This window comes from Kogia breviceps, chromosome 4, assembly GCF_026419965.1.
Source record: "Kogia breviceps isolate mKogBre1 chromosome 4, mKogBre1 haplotype 1, whole genome shotgun sequence".
Taxonomy (NCBI): domain Eukaryota; kingdom Metazoa; phylum Chordata; class Mammalia; order Artiodactyla; family Physeteridae; genus Kogia; species Kogia breviceps.
In genome coordinates this window covers 31,974,213-31,999,143 of record NC_081313.1, presented here as the reverse complement: position 1 = coordinate 31,999,143, position 24,931 = coordinate 31,974,213, and the positions used below count along the sequence as shown (strand labels likewise).

Genomic DNA, 24,931 nt, shown 5'->3' with positions numbered 1-24,931 from the left:
AGAGCAGTGAAATGGTTCAAGAGAATGGAATGGTGTGGCTTTTTAACAGTAGACAAATTATTAAACTCCTAAACCCCAAGATATGCCCGGGGTTAGTAATATATCCTTCATAGAATTGTTAGGTTGATTCATTGAGATAAAGCATATAATAACCTTGGCGCCTAATAACAATAAATTGTAGCTGTTGCTATGGTATCATGCAAGGCTACTGATATAAATCTTTTCAAGTTTCACTCTAATGTTTGTGACATTAGACAGCCAACACGATTAAACCTGAAAATGGAGGATAACTGTATATGGCAGAGTGGCTTAGTACTCTCCTCTAAATAATTAGTAGGTTGAATGACTTTTTTTTAAGAGGAGGTGTTTTTGGAGATTGTGTCAAGATGGCTGAGTAGAAGGACATGCTCTCACTCCCTCTTGTGAAAGCCCAGAGTCACAACTAACTGCTGAACAATAATCAACAGGAAGACACTGGAACTCACCAAAAAAGTTACCCCACATCCAAAGACAAAGGAGAAGTTGCAATGAGATGGTGGGAGGGGAGCAATCACAATAAAATAAAATCTCATAACCGCTGGGTGGGTGACTCACAAACTGGAGAACAATTATGCCATAGAAGTCACCTGGAGTGAAGGTTCTGATCCCCACGTCAGGCTACCCAACCTGCGGGTCTGGCAACAGGAGGAGGAATTCCCAGAGAATCAGACTTTGAAGGATAGAGGGATTTGATTGCAGGATTTTGACAAGACTTGGGGAAACAGAGACTCCACTCTTGGAGGGTACACACAAGGTAGTGTGCACATCAGGATTCAGGGGAAGGAGCAGTGGCCCCACAGGAGAATGAACCAGACCTACCTGCTACTGTTGGAGGGTCTCCTGCAGAGGCAGGGGGTGGCTGTGGCTCACCACAGGGACAAGGACACTGACAGCAGAAGTTCTGGGAAATACTCCTTGGCATGAGCCCTCCCAGAGTCCACCATTAGTCCCACCAAAAACCCTCTAGGCTCCAGTGCTGGGTCACCTCAGGCCAAACAACCAACAAGGAGGGAACTCAGCCCTACCCATCAGCAGACAAGCAGATTAAAGTTTTACTCAGCTCTGCCCACCAGAGCAACACCCAGCTCTACCCACCACCAGTCCCTCCTGTCAGGAAGCTTTGCACAAGCCTCTTACATAACCTCATCCACAAGAGGGCAAACAGCAGAAGCAAGAAAAACTATAATCCTGCAGCCTGTGGAAAGAAAACCATATCCACAGAAAGACAGACAAGATAAAAAGGCAGAGGACTATGTACCAGATGAAAGAACAAGATAAACCTCAGAAAAACAACTAAATGAAGTGGAGGTAGGCAACCTTCCAGAAAAAGAATTCAGAATAATGATAGTGAACATGATCCAGGACCTTGGAAAAAGAATGGAGGTAAAGATCAAGAAGATACAAGAAATGTTTAACAAAGACCTAGAATTAAAGAACAAACACCTAGAAGAATTAAAGAACAAACAAACATAGATGAACAATACAATAACTGAAATGAAAAGTACACTAGAAGGAATCAGAATAGCAGAATAACTGAGGCAAAAGAATGGATAAGTGACCTGGAAGACAGAGTGGTGGAATTCACTGCTGCAGAACAGAATAAAGAAAAAAGAATGAAAAGAAATGAAGACAGCCTAAGAGACCTCTGGGACAACATTAAATGCACCAATATGCACATTATAGTGGCCCCAGAAGAAGAAAAAGAGAGAGAAAGGACCAAGAAAATATTTGAAGAGATTATAGTCGAAAACTTCCCTAACATGGGAAAGGAAATAGCCACCAAGTCCAAGAAGCACAGAGAGTCCCAGGCAGGATAAACCCAAGGAGAAACACACTGAGACGCATGGTAATCAAATTGACAAAAATTAAAGAGAAAGAAATATTATCTTTGATAAAGGAGGCAAGAATATACAGTGGAGAAAAGACAGCCTCTTCAATAAGTGGTGCTGGGAAAACTGGACAGGTACATGTAAAAGTATGAAATTCGAACACTCCGTAACACCATACACAAAAATAAATTCAAAATGGATTAAGGACCTAAATGTAAGGCCAGACACTATCAAACTCTTAGAGGAAAACATAGGCAGAACACTCTATGACATAAATCACAGCAAGATCCTTTGTGACCCACCTCCTAGAGAAATGGAAATAAAAACAAAAATAAACAAATGGGACCTAATGAAACTTAAAAGCTTTTGCACAGCAAAGGAAACCATAAACAAGATGAAAAGACAACCCTCAGAATGGGAGAAAATATTTGCAAATGAAGAAACTGACAAAGGATTAATCTCCAAAATTTACAAGCAGCTCATGCAGCACAATAACAAAAAAACAAAAAACTCCATCCAAAAATGGGCAGAAGACCTAAATAGACATTTCTCCAAAGAAGACATACAGATTGCCAACAAACACATGAAAGAATGCTCAACATCATTAATCATTAGAGAAATGCAAATCAAAACTACAATGAGGTATCACCTCACACCAGTCAGAATGGCCATCATCAAAAAATCTACAAACAATAAATGCTGGATAGGGTGTGGAGAGAAGGGAACCCTCTTGCACTGTTGGTGGGAATGTAAATTGATACAGCCACTATGGAGAACAGTAAGGAGGTTCCTTAAAAAACTACAAATAGAACTACAATACGACCCAGAAATCCCACAACTGGGCATACACCCTGAGAAAACCAGAATTCAAAGAGAGTCATGTACCAAAATGTTCATTGCAACTCTGTTTACAATACCCAGGACATAGAAGCAACCTAAATGTCCATCGACAGATGAATGAATAAAGAAGATGTGGCACATATATACAGTGGAATATTACCCTGCCATAAAAAGAAACGAAATTCAGTTATTTGTAGTGAGGTGGATGGACCTGGAGTCTGTCATACAGAGTGCAGTAAGTCAGAAGGAGAAAAACAAATACCGTATGCTAACACATATATATGGAAGCTAAGAAAAGAAAATGTCATGAAGAGCCTAGGGGTAGGATGGGAATAAAGACACAGACCTACTAGAGCATGGACTTGAGGATATGGGGAGGGGGAAGGGTAAGCTGTGACGAAGTGAGAGAGTGGCATGGACATATATACACTACCAAACATAGGGTGGATAGCTAGTGGGAAGCAGCTGCATGGCACAGGGAGATCAGCTCGGTGGAATAGTCATTAAATGGAATGAAATTGGGTCATTTGTAGAGATGTGGATGGACCTAGAGACTGTCATACAAAGTGAAGTAAGTCAGAAAGAGAAAAACAAATATCATATATTAATGCATATATGGGGAATCCAGAAAAGTGATACAGATGAATCAGTTTGCAAGGCAGAAACAGAGACACAGATGTAGAGAACAAACATATGGACACCAAGGGGGGAAAGTGGTTGGGGGGCGAGGGAGGTGGTGGTGGGATGAATTGGGAGATTGGGATTGATGTATATACACTAATATATATAAAATAGATAACTAATAAGAACCTGCTGTATAAAAAATAAATAAATTAAATTAAATTTTTAAAAAAAAACCTTAACAGCAAAAAAGAAAAAAAAAAATAACCTGGTTAGATTTACAAACTGTTAAGTTCTGAATATGCTTTCTGTTCTTGTACCCACTTACCTGAATATAATTTTACCCTGATGATACTTAAAAAAAAAAAAAAAAAAGGGAGGAGGTGTTTTTCTCTGTGGCAAAATACACATTACATAAAATTTACCATTTGGCCACTATTAAGTGTACAATTTAGTGGCTTTAAGCACATTCACATTGTGCAACCATCACCACTCTCCACCTCCAGAAGTTTTTCATCATCCCAAACTGAAACTCCGTATGCAGTGTTTCATTACAATACGCGTTGTATTGTACACATTAAACAGTAACTCTCCATTCCCTACTGCCCCAGCTGTGGTAGCTACTATTCTACTTTCTATCTCTATGAATTTGACTATTTCAGGTACCTGAAATAAGTGGACTCACAAAACATTTGTCCTTTTGTATCTGATTTATTTCACCTAGTGTAATATCTTTTGTGTTTGAGAGTTTTAGTTTGTTTTTTTATAATAACCATCCTAATGGGTATGAAGTAATATCTCATTGTGAGTTTGAAGTACACTTCCCTAATTATTAATGATGTTGAGCATCTTTTCATGTGGTTATTGGCTTTAGTATATTTTCTTTGGAGAAATGTATGTCCAAGTCCTTTGTCTATTTGTTAATCAGGTTTTTTGTTGTTGTTGAGTTGTAGGAGTTCTCTATATATTCTGGAAATTAATCCCTTATCAGATATTTGACTTGCAAGAAGTTTTTAATGTTGAAGTCTAATTCATCTACTTTTCCTTTTGTTGCCTGTGCTTTTGGTGTCATACTCAAAAAATCACTGGATCCAATGTCAATGTCATGCAGCTTTTCCCCTATGTTTTCTTCTAAGAGTGTTGTAGTTTAATTAGCTCTTATGTTTAGGTCTTTGATCCATTTTGAGTTAATTTTTGTATATGGTATAAGGTAAGATTCCAACTTCATTCTTTTGCAATGTGACTATCCCAGTATCATTTGTTGCTCAGTGATTTTTTTAAACTGTGTGTTAGCCTACTAAAGTCAATCTACCTGGAAAGGACAAGAGAAAAGAGGGTCAGGGTAACATTGAGTCATTTCACAAATTGTGTTGTATTACATTTGTTTTCATAGCTACATTATAGATACCCCTAAGTCTGCCATATAGCATTATTAAGTAGTAGTATTTAGTTCCAAAAGGTACTACAGAATTGAAAATAGAAATATTGCTATTCTTCTGACCAAAAAGAAAATTGTCACTAGGTTACACTCAGGTATGACCAATTTTGTATTGTCATAAATAATTTTGTGTTTAGGAAAGCTTCCAATCTGACAAATCTTCATTTGAGCAATAGGGTACCAAAAAGACTAAGGTTGAAAGAAACTAACACAACATTTAAAGCAACTATATACACTGATAAAAATTAAAAAAAAAAAAAAAAAAAAGAAAGACAGGTTGAGTAATTTTTCAAATGGAGAGAAGGAGAGAATAGGGTGATTCTAATGTGAAAAAAAAAAGAAAGAAACTCAAGGAAAAAGAGTATAAAATGGAGATGCTTTTAAATTGACTAATTTAAACAAATTTGAAATATATTCTGAGTGCAAAGAAAGGTGTAAGGCTTCATCAGTATTTATCTTGTACTGAAATGGAAATATTTCTATTTTAAAATTAAACAGACAACAGACTAGGAAAATGAATATAGTCACACCTGTACTTAATTGACAGTGGGACAGGATAAGAATTCCAGGAATGAGGAAGTGATCCATTTCCCTTTTGTCATCTTCTCTGAGTCTGTAAATTCCCAAAGCACATCAGTTTATTTTCCAACCTTTCTGGCCTAACCTTCTGGTTTGTAAGGAAACTGGGAATAAATGAATGAATGCGGAAGGACAAAAAGAAAAACAGATCTATCTTTCATGTAGGACCTTTTCTTTCTTTTATCCATTAAAGAGCAATTATTAACAAATCTTCAACAATCAATCCAATGAGGGTGTGTATTTTGATGGTGTCAGTTAAATCTTTTGTTGGAGATCCAGTGAGATAAAAGGATTACAAGACTCAACAGACTCCCACAGAGCTCTACAAGTTCCCCAAATCCCAAGAGAGGGTAAGATACAAATTATATCCCAAATAAGAAAGTAGTAAGTAAATTAATATATAATATAGGATTCTTCTAGAAGCTTTGTTCTTTGTCTCTTTGCTCTCCAAGTTAATTGGTTTGATAAAAGACTCCTTAAGTAAAGTTTAGATTATTTCTCCATTGTCCTATTTCAACAGGTTTTTTTTTTAGAGTTTAATAAACATTTGCCTGGGGTTGGGTTTAAATTGTAGAGACAATTGTTCCCTGCCCTTCTTGAGTTTAAATACAGTTTACTCATCTTGTAAGCAGATAGGGTAGGGGGTCCCTACAGAAAAAGAACCAGGCATGGATTTCTTGACATAAGAGAAGCCATTTTTGGCCTAAGCCATTTAGTGCTCTAAGCCTGGCCACAATGTCCTTTAACAGGTCTCAGTAATTAATGATCTTAAAGGAACAAATAAACAACTGTTATCACGCAAGAAAAATAACAATAGCAAAGATAATATATCAGTTGTAAAGACTCCTAGTTCTATTTCAAGGGTAAAGATTAGCCTGAAGCCCTCAACCATCAGATCAACTGGTATCTAAGAGAAGATGATGTTGACCTTTGCTGACCCTCATGACTTCAGTCAACTAAAACTTGGATTCTGTTGACTGCCCAAGCCCCTTCATGAATATGCATGTATCCTTACCGTAAAACTCCCCCAGTTTTGCTGTTCCGAGAGACGCTACTTTGGGAAAGATCCCTGGTGTTCTGCTTACTGGCTGCAAGTAATCAATCCTTCCTTCTCCTGGGCTTTGGCTTGGTTGTGTCTTTTAGTTCAACACCCACCAAGAGGCAAACCCAGTTTTGGGATAACAATCCTATTGAAATATAGTAGGAATACTCCTTCAACTGAAAGATGAATTGATTTTTCACTGAAGTTGATTAATACATTTTTTTCTTCCTAGTGCATTGATGTTCCGAAAAGGTTAAGGTCTCCTTTCATCAAAAATAGAAAGTACAAGTGAAAAACATCCATTTTGTTTTCAAAACCAAAAGTGAAAGAGAAATAAGCCAAATCAAGGAACTAGCCATTTCCTCCCACACAACTTTTTAAAGAGTGCCTTTTCTTATCCTGCTTTTTTTCCTGCTCCTTTCCATTTGGCTATTCCATATCTCTCCTTGCAAGGAAACTAGAACTTCCTTGAATTTCTATGAATCTATTTTGTGAGTTTGAGTTGTTCTCTCCTGGCAAGGTTCAAATGCATGTCGATAAAAGACAAGTTTACAAAATAATGAAGTTTTAGCTGACCAGTTTCCTAGTCTGGAAACATAAGGGATCACTTAACATTTCTGTGCTTTCACTTCATCATCAAAAAGCACCAATGTAGTGACCATCTCCCAGTGTTTGACAATATTTTAGCCAAGAGTTCTCCTACAGCTTCCCATAAAGGATGGGCTTCAAGGGAGGCTGTACACACGCAGAATTAGTGGGCAAACCATATACTGCTGTCATCAGATTCTGAAAGGAAACCGTGAGTCACAAAAAAAGCTTTAAAAAAATAAAAGCTACTCTAGGATATTAGGGTGACAGAAGGAAGTATGAAAATTAATTCGTACTGGAGGAGTTTCAGATCTGGTTACGGAGCCAAACTTAATGCAACCGATACAATGGGAGAACCATAAAAGGGAAACATATCAAAGAGCTTCATTTCGTGGTGCAGTCTGTAGGAGTCCAGAACAAGGGAGAGATGAGTGAGCCAGCGGCACAGAAGGCTTTCTGGAAGAGGTGAGACTCAACATCCTCCTGTTCTCCTATCTCAGGGGTCTTGCCCAGGCCTGTGATTGTTGGGCATGTAAAGCAGATGATCATCTGTTTCTTTTGTAAAATGTTAGCCATTCAGGTTATAAAGCTGACACTGTGTAAGAGTTTATAAGTCTTTCTAACTCTCTGTGCTAACAAGTTCAACCATGCTCCTTTTAAAACCTGATAGATACAACAGTGACAACATTTTAAAATAAGGCTCAATAAGTAGTGTTACATTGTCATTTGCCCTCCATCTTGTAAACTGACTTAAAAAAAAATGAAGCTGGATTCACCACTCCCCCCCAACCCCACCATGTCTCTGGGCCTCACAGTCTCCATCAAGCTGTCACTTTGTACCAGGGAGACAGCCTCATTTTACCATTGCCTGAACAGAAACATTTCTCTAGAATGCAAATTTATGAAAAGAGATTTGAAGAATTATAACCATTTTTGTGTTCTCTAAGCTACTTCTCCCTTCCATTAGCAGGAATAACTGCAGCACCCATACCACAAAAAAAACCTTTACCTTCTTCAGATGGTATCATTATACAATGTGTCAGCTTTCTTGCATTTCCTGTTTCCTCTTCCTGCTCAAGGATTTACATACTTAATTGAGTTCACAGGAAATGTGCTCACATAAGTGATACTTGAAACATGTTTTTTTAAGTTAAATGATTATGCTCCAAAAACTAAAAATAAAAACTTATTGGTGAGTTATGAGTTATGGATGAGAGCTACAGCTAGTCTGTTTTTTTCTTAGCCAAAATACTTCTCTTAAATCTATTTTTGAGAGACTGCTGAATTTATGTCAATAACAACTAAAAATCACCTTAATCTGCAATTAAGAAAAAAATAAAGTATTCCAAAATTGGTGCTTCAAAAAAAAAAAAAGAAATAAACACAAATTGAAATGGAACTCAAATGAATAAATTGAAACTCAACATTCTCTTAACCAGAGACTTGTACAGTTAGCTACATTGTTAATGGAAATTGCTCGATTTCCATTTATCGTGTAATTTTTGTCCAAATTACCGGCCCAGAGAGAAAATCATAGAATGACCAAGAATAAGTAATTATTATGGAGCGCATGGTGAAAATATGTTGATAAACTTGGTAGTAAACAGTGTCAGAGCATCAGGATTATTTCTACAGTACTGTCAAGTTATTGCCTCCTAGAGCCTGGGCTTGCCTGCATTTTGAAACCACCAGGGGAACTTTAAAAAACACTGATGCCTGGGTCTCAAAGTAGAGATTTTTATTTAATGGTCTGGGGTTAAGCCTGGAAACTTGGATTTTTAAAAGCTTCCCAGGTGATTATAACGTGCTGCCTGAGGAAAACCCTCTGCTTTAGACCCTAAATTGTACTGTTCCAACAGATAGTGGATGAGAGGCTTTTCAGTTAAGCTAGAGAATGTCTCCATTTTAAGGTCTTCTGGCAATGGCTTATGTCTAAAAGAATGCGTGGTTCTCATACCTGCCTTGCTTTGATCTTCCTCCTCTGTTAATTCATTGAGCATTTATTATGTGCCAAAGATAGTGCAATTTCTGACTACCCTCCTATCCTCAAGCCTTATCCATCTTTAAAATATCTACAGTTTCAAGGCAATCTCAAATTCCTTTCTACCCCTGGGACCTGACCCTTCCCCTGCCTTTCTGCCTTGTCCTGGCAATGATTCTATCCATATTTCTAACCACATCTTGATTTTGAAAAACATTTTCATTTTAAGAAATAAATAACAGGGAATATCCATTTCATAAAGAATTTTTATTGTCACAGTAGTAATTAATAAGGATCAAATGAAAAATTAGTAAGTAATAAGTAATTAGTAAGGATCAAATGAAAAAATTTGGTGTCTCTCTACTAGGTTAATGTGGTAGTACATACAAGATCTAGAAATTTGCAACCCAAAATTAAGAAGTCAGTTGCCTTTCCTTTGCAATAGGACATGAAGATGATCTTCTACTCTTAAAATTACTTTAGTATCAGTATATATATATATATATATATATATATATATATATATATATATATATATATAGGCTATATATTAAAAATAAAGGAGGTAAAAATCCATGTACCAAAATGAGTTCAAACAAGCACTAGAGAAGATTGGTGGGAACTCTGACTGATTGGGATCAAATATTATGCCCTTAACTCAAGAATATCTAGTTCACCAGTGTGAGAGATTGAGGAATCTGATGCTAACAAATATTACCAAAATATTAATGCATGAACCTAGACTGACATGTACTTTATATTTTTAATGAAATGAGTAACATCCTATGATAAGCTTAAAATATGTCCACCATTCAAATATTGATGAGATAGATTTAAATGCATTTGGAATTGATGATTAAAATTATCATGATCTTTTTGCTCTTTTTAATATTATAGTTATGTTTTAAACGTGCCATATATTCAAAATTAAAAAGTCAAAAAGTCAGCAAAGTACAAAATAAGGATTATTTGTAATAATACCTCCACCGAAGTGAACCACTGTTAACATGTTAATGTGGGTCCTTGGCAGATAAATAAATAGATACATAGATAGGTCCAGAAACACACATTTTATATAAAATGGGTTAATAACATACACAGAGTTTACAATTCAGGCACTTTTTAAAAAATTGTGTCAATATTTAAGACTTCAAAGCTTCACCTGTAGCTGTTTTCATATTATTAAAGCATAATAACTGGACAAACCTAGCTAGTTATACAAATGCTCCGAGGGCTGAGATAACATGCAAATAAACCTAATATATCAATGTGTGAAAACTGGACAGACCACACGGTTCAAAAAAGGAAGTACACCCTGCATAGCTAACTTGCACATTCACTGTCCGAGTTACAGCATCTTCGGGGTCACTCGGTGCCCAGCACATCAACTCTTTTCAATAAAAATGGTAAGTAATAGATTTTATGACTCTCTTTGGTCTCCTAGCAAACATCTAATCTTTTCTACATAGAGGGGAGAGGTGTGGGAGTGCTTCACGGCCAGGTCCTCCAAGCCTTTGGAATTTTTTGCTTATCTCATCATAGTTCCATTTGCTTATAAAGCTGCTAAGGCTTTATTATACCAGCTGAGGGACTGTGGCTGCAAGAGTTCCCTTTTCTGATTCTAGCCTTCAGAATAGAGGAAGAGCTATGCCTTAAAGAAAGAAAAGCTTCATTCTTTGTCTTGCCTCTTAAGATGGTTGGGTGCTATAACCCGAAGTGCAGTCGTTTCCTTTTATGAGCACTTTGGAACCCTGAAGAGAACTCCAGTGATATACGTTGGGCAATATTGCTGAGGATGAGTGCCATTTTGACAACACGATGAATTTTATAAGGGGAGCTCTTTTGTTTAGAAAAAATGCATTTTATTATTTTAATTAAGAGAAGCAAAGTCCAAGTAGTCCAAATCTTAGGGACAGGTTGTGTTCCAAAGTTAATTGAAAGTCATTATGTGGAGTGCACTTAAAATCATGACTGGGTTCCCAGTGTACCATAAAAACTAGCTTAACCCATAAAGTAGCTGAACTACAGCATTAAGATTCTGCTACAGTGTCCTATTATTTTGCTGTATAATTGGCTGTGTTCTTATACATGTGGTGTTCTCAGGCTCACAGAGTCTAGAAGAGAGTCAACTTTCTATCCCACACACCCCTCCCAGACTCCTCAGCCCCTAGAAGATAGAGATTGGTTATCCCTTCTCTTGTTATGGAGAGGATTACTTCCTTTGCCACCTCCCAGTGGGAAGATGGGGACTGAGGCAATGATCCCTGCAGGTACTCAGTGGGGCAGGGAGTGCACTGTAGGCTCTGGAATAGAGAGGGCAGAAAGGTTCACGGCATGAGTTTGTAGTCTAAAATCTCTTGCGCCAGAATGGGGAAAGGGCTGAGGTGAGAGAGTGTAATCTCACCATGGGAGAAAGAGAGGGAGAGGAGAAGAGATGGGGTCAGACTTGCAGAGTCATGGGGAGAGGAATACCACAGAGAGGAAACGGTAGCACGTGGGCTCTCCCTGCAGTCCCATCTGTAGAGGAGGGTGGTTACCTATCAAGATGGGATTTACAAGTCCCTCTAGTGTTTCCAAACTCGGTCTTCAGACCCAGGATTCTTAGAAAAGATCTTGACCTTAATTACGATATCCTCTTCAAAAATAAATAAAGGTACAGTGGTTGATAGGGTTATTTGCATTTTCTTAGGGAAAAATAGATGGTAATAGAAGAAAAAAAAGAGAGAGGTTTAATTGGATAGTGTGTGTTTGGTGTTACATATAATGTTCTCTTAAGAGATCATCATCTTATTACAAAAGTAATGCATATTATTAAAGAAAATTTCTTAGAAATATAGATATGAAGAGATGACACAATACTTATTTTCTATAGTTCTATCACTTGGGGGCAATCATTGTTAAATTAATACAGATCCCTTTACAATTTTGTCATTTAAAACTATATCTTATAAATATAATTTTCTACAAGTACGATCATACTTTATAAACTATTTCCTTACTTGCTTTATAATTTAAAATATCTTGAATAATATCTGAGTTATGATAGCATTTTTAATAATGAATCATTTTTAATGACTGCATTGTATTCCATAATTTATTTTAGTTCCATATAGCTGGACATTGAGATTGTTTATTTTATTTTTCTTTCTTTATGGTAATACAGACAAGACTGTCATAAGCATTCTTTTATATACATTGCCTTATAATTTTCCATTGTCAGAACTACTAGAATAGGTAGGTGAAAAAACATATATTTAGATTTTGAACACAGTTACCCTCTTGTTAAACAATATAGTTTAAGTTTACCTACTATATAATGGCATGGCAAATGAATTTACCAGTGGCAGTTATGGTATATACATGCCTATCTTTGTAGCATATCAAGGATATACTTAAAGAGGAAGTAGATTTCCTTTAATTTCTCTCTCTCTAACATTGCCTCTGACATTCTACAACAAGTTACAGAAAGGCACATAGCATATTACAAGAAGGAAAAAACTCTTTCTACTTTTTCTCCTTGGAAGACATCATAGATCAGTCAAAAGGCCATATTCCTGGCTTTTTTTGTTTGGGGGGGGGGTGCCACATCGGGTCTTCGTTGCGGCACGCAGGCTCTTTGTTGCGGCCCGCAAGCTTCTCTCTGGTTGTGGTGCACGGGCTCCATGGTTTGCAGCATGCAAGCTCTCTAGTTGAGGTGCAAGGGCTTAGTAGTTGTGTCACGTGGGCTTAGTTGCTGCACAGCATGTGGGATCTTATTTCCCTGATGAGGGATCGAACCCGCGTCCCCTGCGTTACAGGACGGATTCTTTACCACTGAACCACCAAAGAAGTCCCTATTCCTGGCTTCTTATGCTTTGCTTACTAATTGTATGTTTTTTCATCAGTCTCTTGAGCTCTGAGTTTGTTTCCTTGTCCAACAGTGATGAAGATGTTGATGATGATGACAGTAACTATCTCGCAGGGTTGTTTTAAGGAGTGAATAAGATTGTGATTACAAAGCACCTATTAAAGTGAAGGGACCAGCCAGACACTGAATGAACGTTGGTTTCTTTCTTTCCAGCCCCAAATAAATGATTTCCTAAGGGGGCATAAAGACTTCAATGAACACAGGAGGAGAACACAGTGGCAGTTAGCATTTGTGAACCTTGACATACACCATCTCATTAAATCCCTATAACAATCCTTACAAATAGTTACTGCTATCGTCCCTATTTCCTAGCTGAGAAAACTGAGTCTTGGGAAGGGTAATTCCCTTACTCGCAGCCACACAGCTACTGAATTTCCAGATTCCACAGCCCTAGAAGTTGAGCACAATTCTGTCTGCTCCCAGAGCCTGAGTTTTTCTGCATTATGCTGCATCCAAGAAAAACTAGGTACAGAGGAAGACAGCAAGGTGGTCGTAGAAAAGCCTGGGACTGGCTTTTAGGAGGGCCAGGGGCCTTTCCTCAGTCTGGTGACCACCTCTGTTTGATCTGGGAGTCAGTGGTGGTAACTTCTTCTGCTATTACCATTATGAATTATATGCTATTTTCAGAATGCTCACTTTATTGAAATCTTGCAGAGCCACTGGGATAAGAGACTAAAGGGGTTCCTGGCTTTGTGGTTCTCCACCCCAGGGTTTAGAAAGGGGGATTCAATGATCAAATGCCTCACCTTCCCTCCAAGCTCACCTGCTGTGTTACTGGTGTGACTAACTCCGCCTCCTCCAGGCTGAGTGCAGGAAGGGAGCATCAGAAAGTGGAACCACATCATGGCCCAAGTTGTTATTGGGAAATTCACCTGTTATCACCCTCTTTGTATAACTTATTGGCAGAGGAACTGTAGAAACTTGTGGGAATTAGGTGGAAAAGTACGTGGGGTTTTGTGAGGACAAGGACATCAGCTGTAAAGAATGATGGATTTTAGCTACACGGTGGCACGGAGTGCTGGGCTCCAGGCCCAGCCTCCCCATAACCCGCAGTGGGATCTTGACTCGACTTTCCAGCTCTCTCAAGCAGCTCAGTTAAGGTAGAGGGTGGGCTAGGTGTTCCATAATGTTCTTTATGATTCCGCATTTCAGAAGCAGAAAGATTCTACTTCTCAAACAGATAGTCCTGTGGAAATTGACTTAATCTGCGACCTTAGACAAATTATGTCACTTAACAGACTTAAATGGAAATAACAAAATGATACCTGTCCACATGACAAGTATGTTTAGGTACCTTTCAAGCTGTAGATTTTCTGAAAAAGAGGGAGGGGCAGATATCAAGTCATGCACAAATTTTTGTATGTTCACAGTTAGTGAGGGGAAAAAATCTTTTATCAATAAACCTTAGAAGGTTTTAAGAAATGAAGTAAAAATTGGTTTGGGGGTTTTATTAGTTTGTTTTGCTCCTTTCGGTCAGCTTGCAGTTCACGTGTGAGCAATTAACTAAAGAAATGTGTTATCACTCTTTATTCAGTGAGGGTTTATTGAGGCCCTGTTCCACGTTGGGCTCTGCTGGACAAGAATGCAGGGTAAAGAAGACAGGTGGGGTCCTGGCTTCGGGTCCAACGCAGCGGGTCCAACTTTAGCAAGTATCTGAATCACCTGGAGGGTTGGGGAAGGCGCCTGGGAATTGGCATTTCTAATAAGTTTCCAAGTGTTGCTGATGCTGCTGATCCAGGTACAATACTTGGAGAACCACTGTTCCCTGGACGACAGAAAGTTAATTCAAGTAAACTAGCAGGCAGTGAGCTCTGAAGGAGGTAAATAAGGAGCTGAGATAGAACATACAAAGGAAACATCATCTTTAGATAGTGGTCTATCTTTGATGCCGTGATACTTAAACAAAAGCACTGGTTCTCAACCCTCCTTGCACATTAGAATCGCGTGAGTAGCTTATAAATCATACCCATTCTCAAGGCCCTAGCCAAGACCAGTTAGATCGAATCCTTAAGGTGGGAAGTAGGGGCCGGTGCAGGTTGAGAATTGCGGCACTGAAGAGTGAGAGTAAGCTAGGCGCAGGAAAGGTGGCAGTAAAGACCATTTCAAGCACAGGAAATGGCAGGTACAAAAGACAAGAGGCAGGGGACAGCTTGCATCTGCAAGAAGACAGGGTGGCAGGAGGAAAAACAAGAGAAGAGGAGAGAGGCAAAGAGGTGGTTTCTAGAAGCAGCCAGCAGTCACATATTGCAAGGTCTCGAGGGCCATGACAAGGAATTTCATCTTATTTTGTTCACCCGGGCAGCGTTGGAGGCTCCCAAGCAAAGGAGTGAGTGTCATTATCTGATTCACATTTTGAGAAGAGGGCTACTTCTCAAGTGACGTGCAACCTTTCCAGGCAGCCTTGACCATAGTGTGGGGCTTCACTACTGACTTTCTCTCCCTCATCCTTTAAAACTGTGACCCCAAATTTAAACACAGCCAAGTGTTTAATTTGTGAAGGATTTCTGAGGGGGATGGGTTTGGGGCTCCGCAAATAACTTGAGGGGCTGCAGTGGAGGCCCACTTGAGAGCTGGTGTTCCAGGGAAATCAGAAAATAAAATCTGAGCTAGAAGAATCCCTCTGGGAGCTGGGGTTCCAAGCCACTTCTTTCATGGAGAGCAGTGATTCTTGTCCTTATCATGTAAGCTGGAGGGGGTCAGTCAGTAGTGTGTCCTGAACAACACACTACTGTCCCCAAATAGAAATCCACTCACCTCCACACACTCCCTTCACGTACACCCCTACTCTCTACTCTTGATCTATTTATATCCTCTGCTTCTGCAAAATGGGCTGCCTCTCCTTTGCTGCAAGGTCTGTACAAATGTGTTAAAAAAAAAAAAAAACTCCTCTGTTATGACAAGCGAGTTTTGTTTTTTGAGTCCCATGTTTTTCTTTTTTAAAAAGAAACATCTTTATTGGAGTATAATTGCTTTACAATGTTTCATTAGTTTCTGCTGTATAACAAAGTGAATCAGTTATACATACACGTATATACCCATATCTCTTCCCTCTTGCATCTCCCTCCCTCCCACCCTCCCTATCCCACCCCTCCAGGTGGTCACAAAGCACCGAGCTGATCTCACTATGCTATGTGGCTGCTTCCCACCAGCCAACTATTTTACATTCGATAGCGTATATATGTCGATGCTACTCTCACTTCACCCCAGCTTCGCCTCCCACCCCATGTCATCAAGTCCATTCTCTGTGTCTACCTCTATTCCTGCACTGCAACTAGGTTCATCAGTACCATCTTTTTTTTTTCTAGATTCCATATATATGTGTTAGCATACAGTATTTGTTTTTCTCTTTCTGACTTACTTCACTCTGTATGACAGACTCTAGGTCCATCCACCTCACTACAAATAACTCAATTTCATTTCTTTTTATGGCTGAGTAATATTCCATTGTATATATATGTCACATCTTCTTTATCCATTCATCTGTCGAAGGACAAGCGAGTTTTAAGCCAAGAGTGAGAGGTTCAAATTCTAGACTTCGTTCATTCTCAGGTCAAGCGTGTAGGAGGAACTGAGAGGCACTTGTTTAGAGCACGTATGAGCAACCGCTAAATGTGCACACTTGCTGTTGAAGCGAATGGGTGTGGGGCTCCAGCTCTGGATTTAGTAACTTCAATATCACTTCCCTAATTCTTGGAGGTGCATTCCATCTTGCCCTTCTTTCTCATGTGCTTCTCTTTTTCAAATACTATGGTATGTTAAGAAACAAATAACATAACAAATGCTCACATACTCACCACCCAGAGTCCACACATATTACCATTTTTTCATATTATTGCCATTTTGCCATCTTTTCAAAACTAAAAAAGACAAAGTTGAAACCCTCTTTTTGCCCTTCGCAGTTCCATACCCCTCTTTCCACGAGCAGAGGAACACCTTCTCTGATAGTGCTGTCTTGACTTCCCCGCCATGTTTTTATATTTTTATTTCATCTGCCTGTATCCATAAGATACTATATAATATTGTTTTGCCCAGTTTATTTTTATGATTTCTGCATTTGCATTCTTTCACTTGACACTGGTATGTTTTCAGTATGTATCCATTTGGACCCATGCAGCTCTGGTTCAACCTATTGAATTTCTGTGTAATTGCATTGCAATTTATTCATCTATTCTCCAGCGTTGAATTCATTGTCATTATTTTCCATTTTGAACAGTACCAGAATAAATGTGCTTTTGCAAAGAGGGTCTGGGCACCTTTAAATTTACTGGATGTTAGCAAATTGTTCTCTAAAATCATTGTAACAATTTATCTCTTGCCAACCTTGTATGAGAGTTGCCATTTCTCTGCATCATCCCTAAAACTTGGTTTTGTCAAGTTTATTGATAGAATTTTGAGAATTTATTATATGCAAAACTACTTCATTTAAAAAAATTTTTAACCGAACTATACTTGATTTACAACATTGTTAGTTTCAGGTGTACAACAAAGTGATTTAGTTATATGTGTATATAACTAAATCTTTTCCATTATAGGTTATTTCAAGATATTGAATATAGTTCCCTGTGCTATGCAGTAAATCCTTGTTGTTTATCTATTTTATATACAGTGGTGTGTATTTGTTAATCCCAAACTCCTAATTTATCCCTTACCCTCCTTTCCCCTTTGGTAAACCATAAGTTTGTTTTCTATGTCTGTGAGCCTGTTTCTGTTTTGTAAATAAGTTGATTTGCATTATTTTTTTTAGATTCCACATATAAGTGATATCATAAAAATGTGTCTTTATCTGACTTACTTCACTCAGTATGATAATTTCTAGGTCCATCCATCCATGTTGTTGCAAATGGCATTATTTCATTCTTTTTTATTACTGAGTAATATTCTATTAGATATAGATATAGATACATATGTATCACATCTTCATTATCCATTCATCTGTCGATGGATATTTAGGCTGCTTCCATGTCTTGGCTATTGTAAATAGTGCTGCTAAGAACAGCGGTGTGTATGTATCTTTCTGAATTAGAGTTTTTGTCTTTTCTGGATATTTGCCCTGGAGTGGGATGGCTGGATGATATGGTAACTCTATTTTTAGTTTTTTAAGAAAACGCCATACTATTTGCATTTCTCTAATAATTAGCAATATTGAGCATCTTTTCATGTGCTTGTTGGCTATCTGTGCCTTTGGAGAAATGTCTATTTAGGTCTTCTGCCCGTTTTTTGATTGGGTTGTTTGTTTTTTTGATATTGAGTTGTATGAGCTGTCTGTATATTTTGGAAATTAAGCCCTTGTCAGCATAGCAAAACTCTACTTCATTTTGGTTTCAATTTTCTCAATTACTACTAAGATGGAATGTGTTTTCATAAGCTTATTGACTGTTCAGGTAACTCTTCTGTAAATTCGCCTCATGTGCTTTATTCATTTTCTTACAGATTATCTTTTCACATTGATTTATAGGAATTCCTTATATATTCTAGGCATTAATTCTATGTCAGTTACTGCATTGCTAATTTTATGCTCTGAATCTATGGCTTCTTTCTTACTTTATTTTTAGTGTCTCTTTTTTATACAGAAGTTTTAAATCTTAATGCTGTCAAATTTTACAATAAGTCTATCATTTCTGCTTTGATGTCATTTTAAAAAAAGTTATCCCCTACTCTCAAATGTTAAAGCTGTTTTCCTAACCTTTTCTCTAAATATTTTAAACATTTGATTTTCATATTTAGGTCTTGAATAATCAGGACTTCATTTATACTTGTGATGTGAGGTAGGCATCTAATATATTCCCAATGGATAACCAATTGTCAAGTACCATTTATTTTAGTCTGTTTTTTTCCCCTACTTCTTTCTGTTGCCTCCTTTGTCATATGTCCATTTCCCACATATGTGTGACTCTGCTTCTAAGCTCTTAACTCTGTCATACTGGTCCATATACTTCATAAAACTCCATGTTTATCACTGTTTCTTACATCTTACTCTTGTGCTCTGGATTCATATATCTTCTTACCCAAGTACACATGCTCTTACCTATTTTCTAACAATTTCTACAACTATTTAGTATTTCTGTTAATATTCTCCCATACACAGCAAGAACCTAAATAAAATGTAATTAACCATTTAACATAACCTTCCAACCCTATTTCTAGTTCTTAATACTTTTGCTTGGAAGAGACGTACTTCACTTTTACTCATATTTAATCAGCCAAAATAAGTTGCATAGCCATGCCTCAGCTAAACAGGACAGAGATGTAGGGATGTATAATTTTTATGCATTCAGGGTAATAGCAGAGATGGATACCCATTTGGAAGAAGAGTAATATTATATACTACAGTGTATATTGGGTGTTGTATAACTGAAAACACTTTCATTTTGACTTCACTCTTAAATGACAGTTTAGCCATATATAAATATTCTAAATTGATAGTTACTTTTCCTCAGCACTTTACAGACTTACCCCATTGGCTTCTGCCTTCTAGTGTTGCAGATTTGTATGCTATCACGTCTAATTGTCTTATCTTGTAGGTGAAATTCTGTCATTCCTTTCAAGATGTCTCTTTGTCTTTATGTTTTGCAGCTTTACTATGCTTCATAGGCATGTGAACTGATTTTTATTTATCCTGCTTGGTACTCAGAGTAGCAATTTAAAGCAGGGATCTACAACATTTCTGTGAAGGGCCAGATAGTAAATATTTTAGGCTTTGTAGGTTTTGTGGTCTCTGTTACAACTATTCAGCTCTATCTTTGTAGATGAAAGCAGCTGTAGACATGGCATAAACAAATGGCTGTGGCTGTGTTCCAATAAAACTTTATTTATAAACACAGGTGGCAGGCTGGATTTGGCCCATGGGCTGTAGCTGCCAACTCCTGATGTAAAGTCTAATGACTTTCTTCAATTCTAAAAAATTCTCAGCTATTATTTCTTCAAAAACGATTACTCTACCATTTCCTCCTTCCTAGTTTGTTTCTTTAGAGTCCCTGTTAGGTAAAAGCTAGATAGACTCAATCTATCCTACGTGATTTTAACTTCTCTTCCAAATTTGTTTATCTCTGTTCCTCTGTGATGAATGCTAAATCAGTTTATCAACTTTTTCTTCCAGTTCACTAAGTTTTTCTTCATCTGTGTCTAAGATGATCAATTGTCTCAGTTTGCCCAGCACTTTCCCAGTTTTAGCACTAACGTCCCATGCTCTGGAAACTTCTCAGTCCCAGACAGACCAGGATAGTTACTCACCCTATCTGTGTCCAATCCATATTTTATCCCATATACTGAATTTATGTTTCAATGGTTAAGTTTTTATCTCCAGTTTTTTAAATTGGTTGTTTTTGATAATCACCTGTTTTTGCCTAATGTCTGCCCATTTTTGTTTCAAATATTCTTATGCTCTCCTATAGGTATTATTCTTTTTTTTTTCTTGATGTATTCTAAATTCTTAAGGTCACTTTCAGATTGTTCTATTATTTTAATTTAATTTGAGGTAAACCCATTTTTCAATTGTTGATTCCATTGTGTTTTTATTTCTTATTAATAGTCTTCTTTCTGTAGTTTGGAATTGTGTGGTAGACCCATTTGAGAAGGTTTTTTGGTTGATTGCTTAGTTTTCGCTTTCTATCTGCCATCTCTAATATTGTGCTTACCTCTACTACTTCTTCCTGAGGTTCCTCCAGCCCAGAACCAGGTCTATATTGAGAGCTGATACAGACCCACAATAATTTTGCACATTTAGTATATTCATTACTAAGTCAACTGGCATTTTGGTCCAGATCCCGGTTCTAGCCCAGCATTTCTCAACTTTAGCACTTTTCTGCATTGTAGGATGTTTCGCAGAATCTCTGGTCCCAACCCACTAGATCCAGTAGCACCCTTGTCCCCCTCATTGTGACAACATGAAGCATTTCCAGATATTACAAAATGTGCTCCCCCCTTCCCCTTGCCATGTTCTCATCCTCAGTTGAGAACTGCTGGTCTATCCCCAGGCAATTCTTAGCACTGATCATTTGGTCTACTTTCATTTGGTCTACTTTCATGGCACTAAGGATGGGAAAAAAGCATATCTGTCCTTGTCCTTGGTTTCAAAGAGTGACTATAGCTCAGGTTCTCAGGTTACCTATAGGAGTTGAATTAATAAATACTTTTGTACCCTAAACCAACAGCCTGCCTTGCCAGCCCTCCAGTCTTCCAGTCTCACTCATTGTTTTATGTTTCTTTTGTTTCTGACATAGAAAGATGCATTTTTTTTTGAGTGTAGCTATCGTTAAAGTTTCTCATTTCATATTTTATCATATTTATCACCTGATTGACCTAATCAGGTGATTAGGTCAGTGACAGAGTCACAAATTTTAGTTTACTGAAGAAGTTAATTCCTCTTCTATCTTTTCCCTCACTTCCCTTTAGCTTCATATTTTTCCTTTTTCTTTTTCTTCTCTCATCCTCAGTCAGTGTTATTGGGTAAATCAACAAAGTAGAGGAAATATGTCAGCATCAGAGCTGATGAGATACTAGAATTATCCCAGTTTCCTCCAGGTCTCTATTACCCACCTTTATCCCTATCCCAGCTTATTAAGACAGTAGTTTTCAAAGTGTGGTCACTAAACCAGCAACATCAACATCATTGAACTGGGAACTTAATGGAAATCCTTGGGCTCCACCCAAGACTAAGTTCTGGGAGTCGGACCCAGTCTCTTGTGTATTAACGTGCTCTCCAGGTGATTCTGATGCATGCTCAAGTTTGAGATCCCTTGTACTAAGACTTAGCTAGAAGTTTGGATCAGTGTCTCTCAATCTGGCAGCACATTGGAATCGGCTGTTTAACTTTAAAATACACTGTTGCATAAGCCCCACCCCAGAGATACTGATTCAGGCTGGCCTGGGTGGGGCTCAGGTACTTTTTTTCTTTAAATTCCCTAAATGATTCAATCATCCAAAGTTTGCTTTAGTTATTTATTTACTGCTTAACCCATTTTGATGATCACTTATGCCAAGTCTTACCCAGTGTTTCGGGAACTGTAAGTGGAAACTGGTAAACTTCTAGTGAATAGAGTTTAAAGTGAGTCTGGTCTGGAGTTGGACTTCCTTATTTGAATCTCAGTGCTGCCCATTTCCAGCTATGTGACTTTGATCAATTTACCCTCTCTGTGACTTGGTTTCCCTATGTGTAAAAAATGAATAACTATACCTACTACTTACTAAGGTTGTTATGAGGCTTATTTAGGTTTACAAATGAATGTCTTCAGAATAATGCCTGTTGCATAGCAAAAGCTATACAAAATTTTTCTAAATTATTTATTTATTTTATAAGTAAAATATGCAAAGAACTTGCAAAACAAACCAATCAAAATAAGTGTTTTGAGGGCTTCCCTGGTGGCGCAGTGGTTGAGAGTCCGCCTGCCAATGCAGGGGACACGGGTTCGTGCCCCGGTCCGGGAAGATCCCACATGCCGCGGAGCGGCTGGGCCCGTGAGCCATGGCCGCTGAGCCTGCGCGTCCAGAGCCTGTGCCCCGCAATGGGACAGGCCACAACAGTGAGAGGCCCGCGTACTGCAAAAAAAAAAAAAAAAAAAAGTGTTTTGAGAATGGGAATTTTAAAAGCATTTAAAGAAGTTTTCTCGTTTTTTTCATATTGGGAAGTTTTGCTTTCTATGACTCACTTTTTCCTCAAAATGCTATATGCTCTTTTAAATATTAATTCAATAAAAAAATATTTTAAATTAAAATGTTCAGAATTTTACTATATGCCTTTTAAAACCAGCTAGTGGGATTGTAAAACCACAGCTCAGAATCACTGGTCTATAGTCAGATTTGAGCTACAAAAACTGATGAGCCAACAATAAATTCAATCCTTATGTAAATCCTGGTAGAAATCAAAAGAAGTGGAGTTGAAATAAACATCTGCTGAATTTGATCTATGACAGACATTAAGTTGAAAGAATTCATGTGAAATCTTGTAAAAACCCTTTAATAGATGGACATTTAGGAGGTTTAACTTACATTAATACATTTTGATTTGTCAATGTATGGGCATAGTCCAAAAGAACTACTGGCAATTTTATTCATTATAACTTTGGAAGAAAAGGAGTTGAGTTTACTTTATCACAAGAGAACATTCACCCCAAAGAAACTAATTTTATCACGTGTACCCACAACTGCATGAGACAGCATTTCAGGCTTGGGTGGAATTTTTTTTTTTTTTTTTTTTTTTTTTTTTGCGCTATGCGGGCCTCTCACTGTTGTGGCCTCTCCCGTTGCGGAGCACAGGCTCCGGACGCGCCGGCCCAGCGGCCATGGCTCACGGGCTTAGTTGCTCCGCGGCATGTGGGATCTTCCCGGACCAGGGCACGAACCCGTGTCTCCTGCATCGGCAGGCAGATTCTCAACCACTGCGCCACCAGGGAAGCCCGGAATTTTTTTTTTAATAGCAGAACTAGCTATACCAACACAGTAAGGCTGAGATACACACTGCACACTGTTTAAACTAGTTTCCGTGGTCGGCGGGGGAGGGCTTGGGGGAGAGGGGAGTTTCCAAACTATCTCTTGTTAATTATCAAGCATACAAAGAAAAGACTGTGAGGGTGGAATTGTTGTAACTTCTGATTTCTAAGCAATGTCCACCTGTAGCTACTACACATGTGAAAAGTATCAATAGATGGTTTCAGTTCTCATTAGAGGTAAAAGTTAGCCAACCTGAGCAAACACTGATTGAATCTGATAAGCAGGGCAAGGAGAGAGGGAGGAAGTTCTAGAAAGTAGGCCAAATAACCATGTCTAGGTGGCTAATGGGCATAAAAACCAGACATAGTTTCTATACATCTTGACCCTTCTACATCCCATTTTTCTAACCGTTCTTCCCCACTTCCACACCGTAACGCCTACTATTTAATTTATAAGCCACACAGACCAAGAAAAAAATATATATATATATATGCAGGCATATTTCTGAGAAATGACGCTACATCTACCTTTTGATCAGTGAGAAAACTGGTTTCTCTCTTCTTTGGGTTCATTACAGACAGGTAGTCAATCCACCAGAGTTGGGGGAATATTGCCTTCTTGGGCAAGCAACGTGCAAAAACTAGACATATATCACATCATTACATTTATAATATCTGTGCTACTGTTTGCACCATTCAGGTCTGTGTTTAACTGAGAGGCTATAAATACTGCATCCATAAATACTTTTAATTAAAGGAAGATTCTACTTAACAGTGTACTCTTTCAGTTATTCTAACAAATACGTGCCTTTAAGTGGTGTCCTAGATCCGCAGAGGAGACAAAAAGGGAGCTGTGGTTAAAATGCCGGGCCTGGGCTTCCCTGGTGGCGCAGCGGTTGAGAGTCCTCCTGTCGATTCAGGGGACACGGGTTCGTGCCCCGGTCCGGGAAGATCCCACATGCCGCGGAGTGGCTGGGCCCGTGAGCCATGGCCGCTGAGCCTGCGCGTCCGGAGCCTGTGCTCCGCAACGGGAGAGGCCACAGCAGTGAGGGGCCCGCGTACCAAAAAATAATTAAATAAATAAATAAAATGCCGGGCCCTTGGAACCATAGGCTGAGGCTGGAAGCCTTGCCCCAGTGTTAATTCTGTTTTCTCAACTCCCTGGGTCATTCTCCTGCTCCTTGTCGCCCCCCCACACGGAGGCGGGTCAGTCTTCGTTATCAGATCCACTGGATTATCTTACAGGAGACACCCACTTTTTATACTACCTGCTTAGTTCCTGGAAAGGTTGGAGTTGCTGACCCCAGAGCAGATAGTTTCCCTCTCTGGCTTTAATATCCTATGAGTTGAATAAATTACATAGTTCTGGATATATAGAAAGAGTCAGGGTAAAGTTTGGCAAACTGCGTTCCGGGTTGGCAGCTGATTTGGGATGTGTTTGGATTGGAAGCTGTGTCTAGATATGGGAAATGAGATCAGATTTCAGTGCATAACAGCCGGCTGGAAGGTTCTGGACTAGTGTATGTGTGCAGAGGGAATTGGTGGGTGGATAAAATTTAGTATCAAACAGGGTATAGATGTCTGCAACTCACTTTGAAAGGCATCAAAAAACAAAGGCGGGTCTTCCCTGGTGGCGCAGTGGT

The 24,931-nt window shown here is 38.5% G+C and overlaps 1 protein-coding gene across 2 annotated transcripts in view; it reads left to right on the top strand.

Moving 5' to 3' along the window:
• The first annotated feature begins 10,308 nt into the window (after positions 1–10,308).
• FYB1 (FYN binding protein 1) overlaps positions 10,309–24,931 on the top strand; it is a 160,657-nt gene continuing 146,034 nt past the window's right edge. Inside the window, exon 1 of one of the 2 annotated variants that reach the window (XM_067033343.1) lies at positions 10,309–10,363. In XM_067033343.1, coding sequence (XP_066889444.1) covers positions 10,361–10,363 — 3 coding nt within the window. In that variant the 5' untranslated portion in view covers positions 10,309–10,360. The remainder of the gene's footprint in view (positions 10,364–24,931) is intronic. The other variant, XM_059060262.2, reaches the window with a different exon arrangement.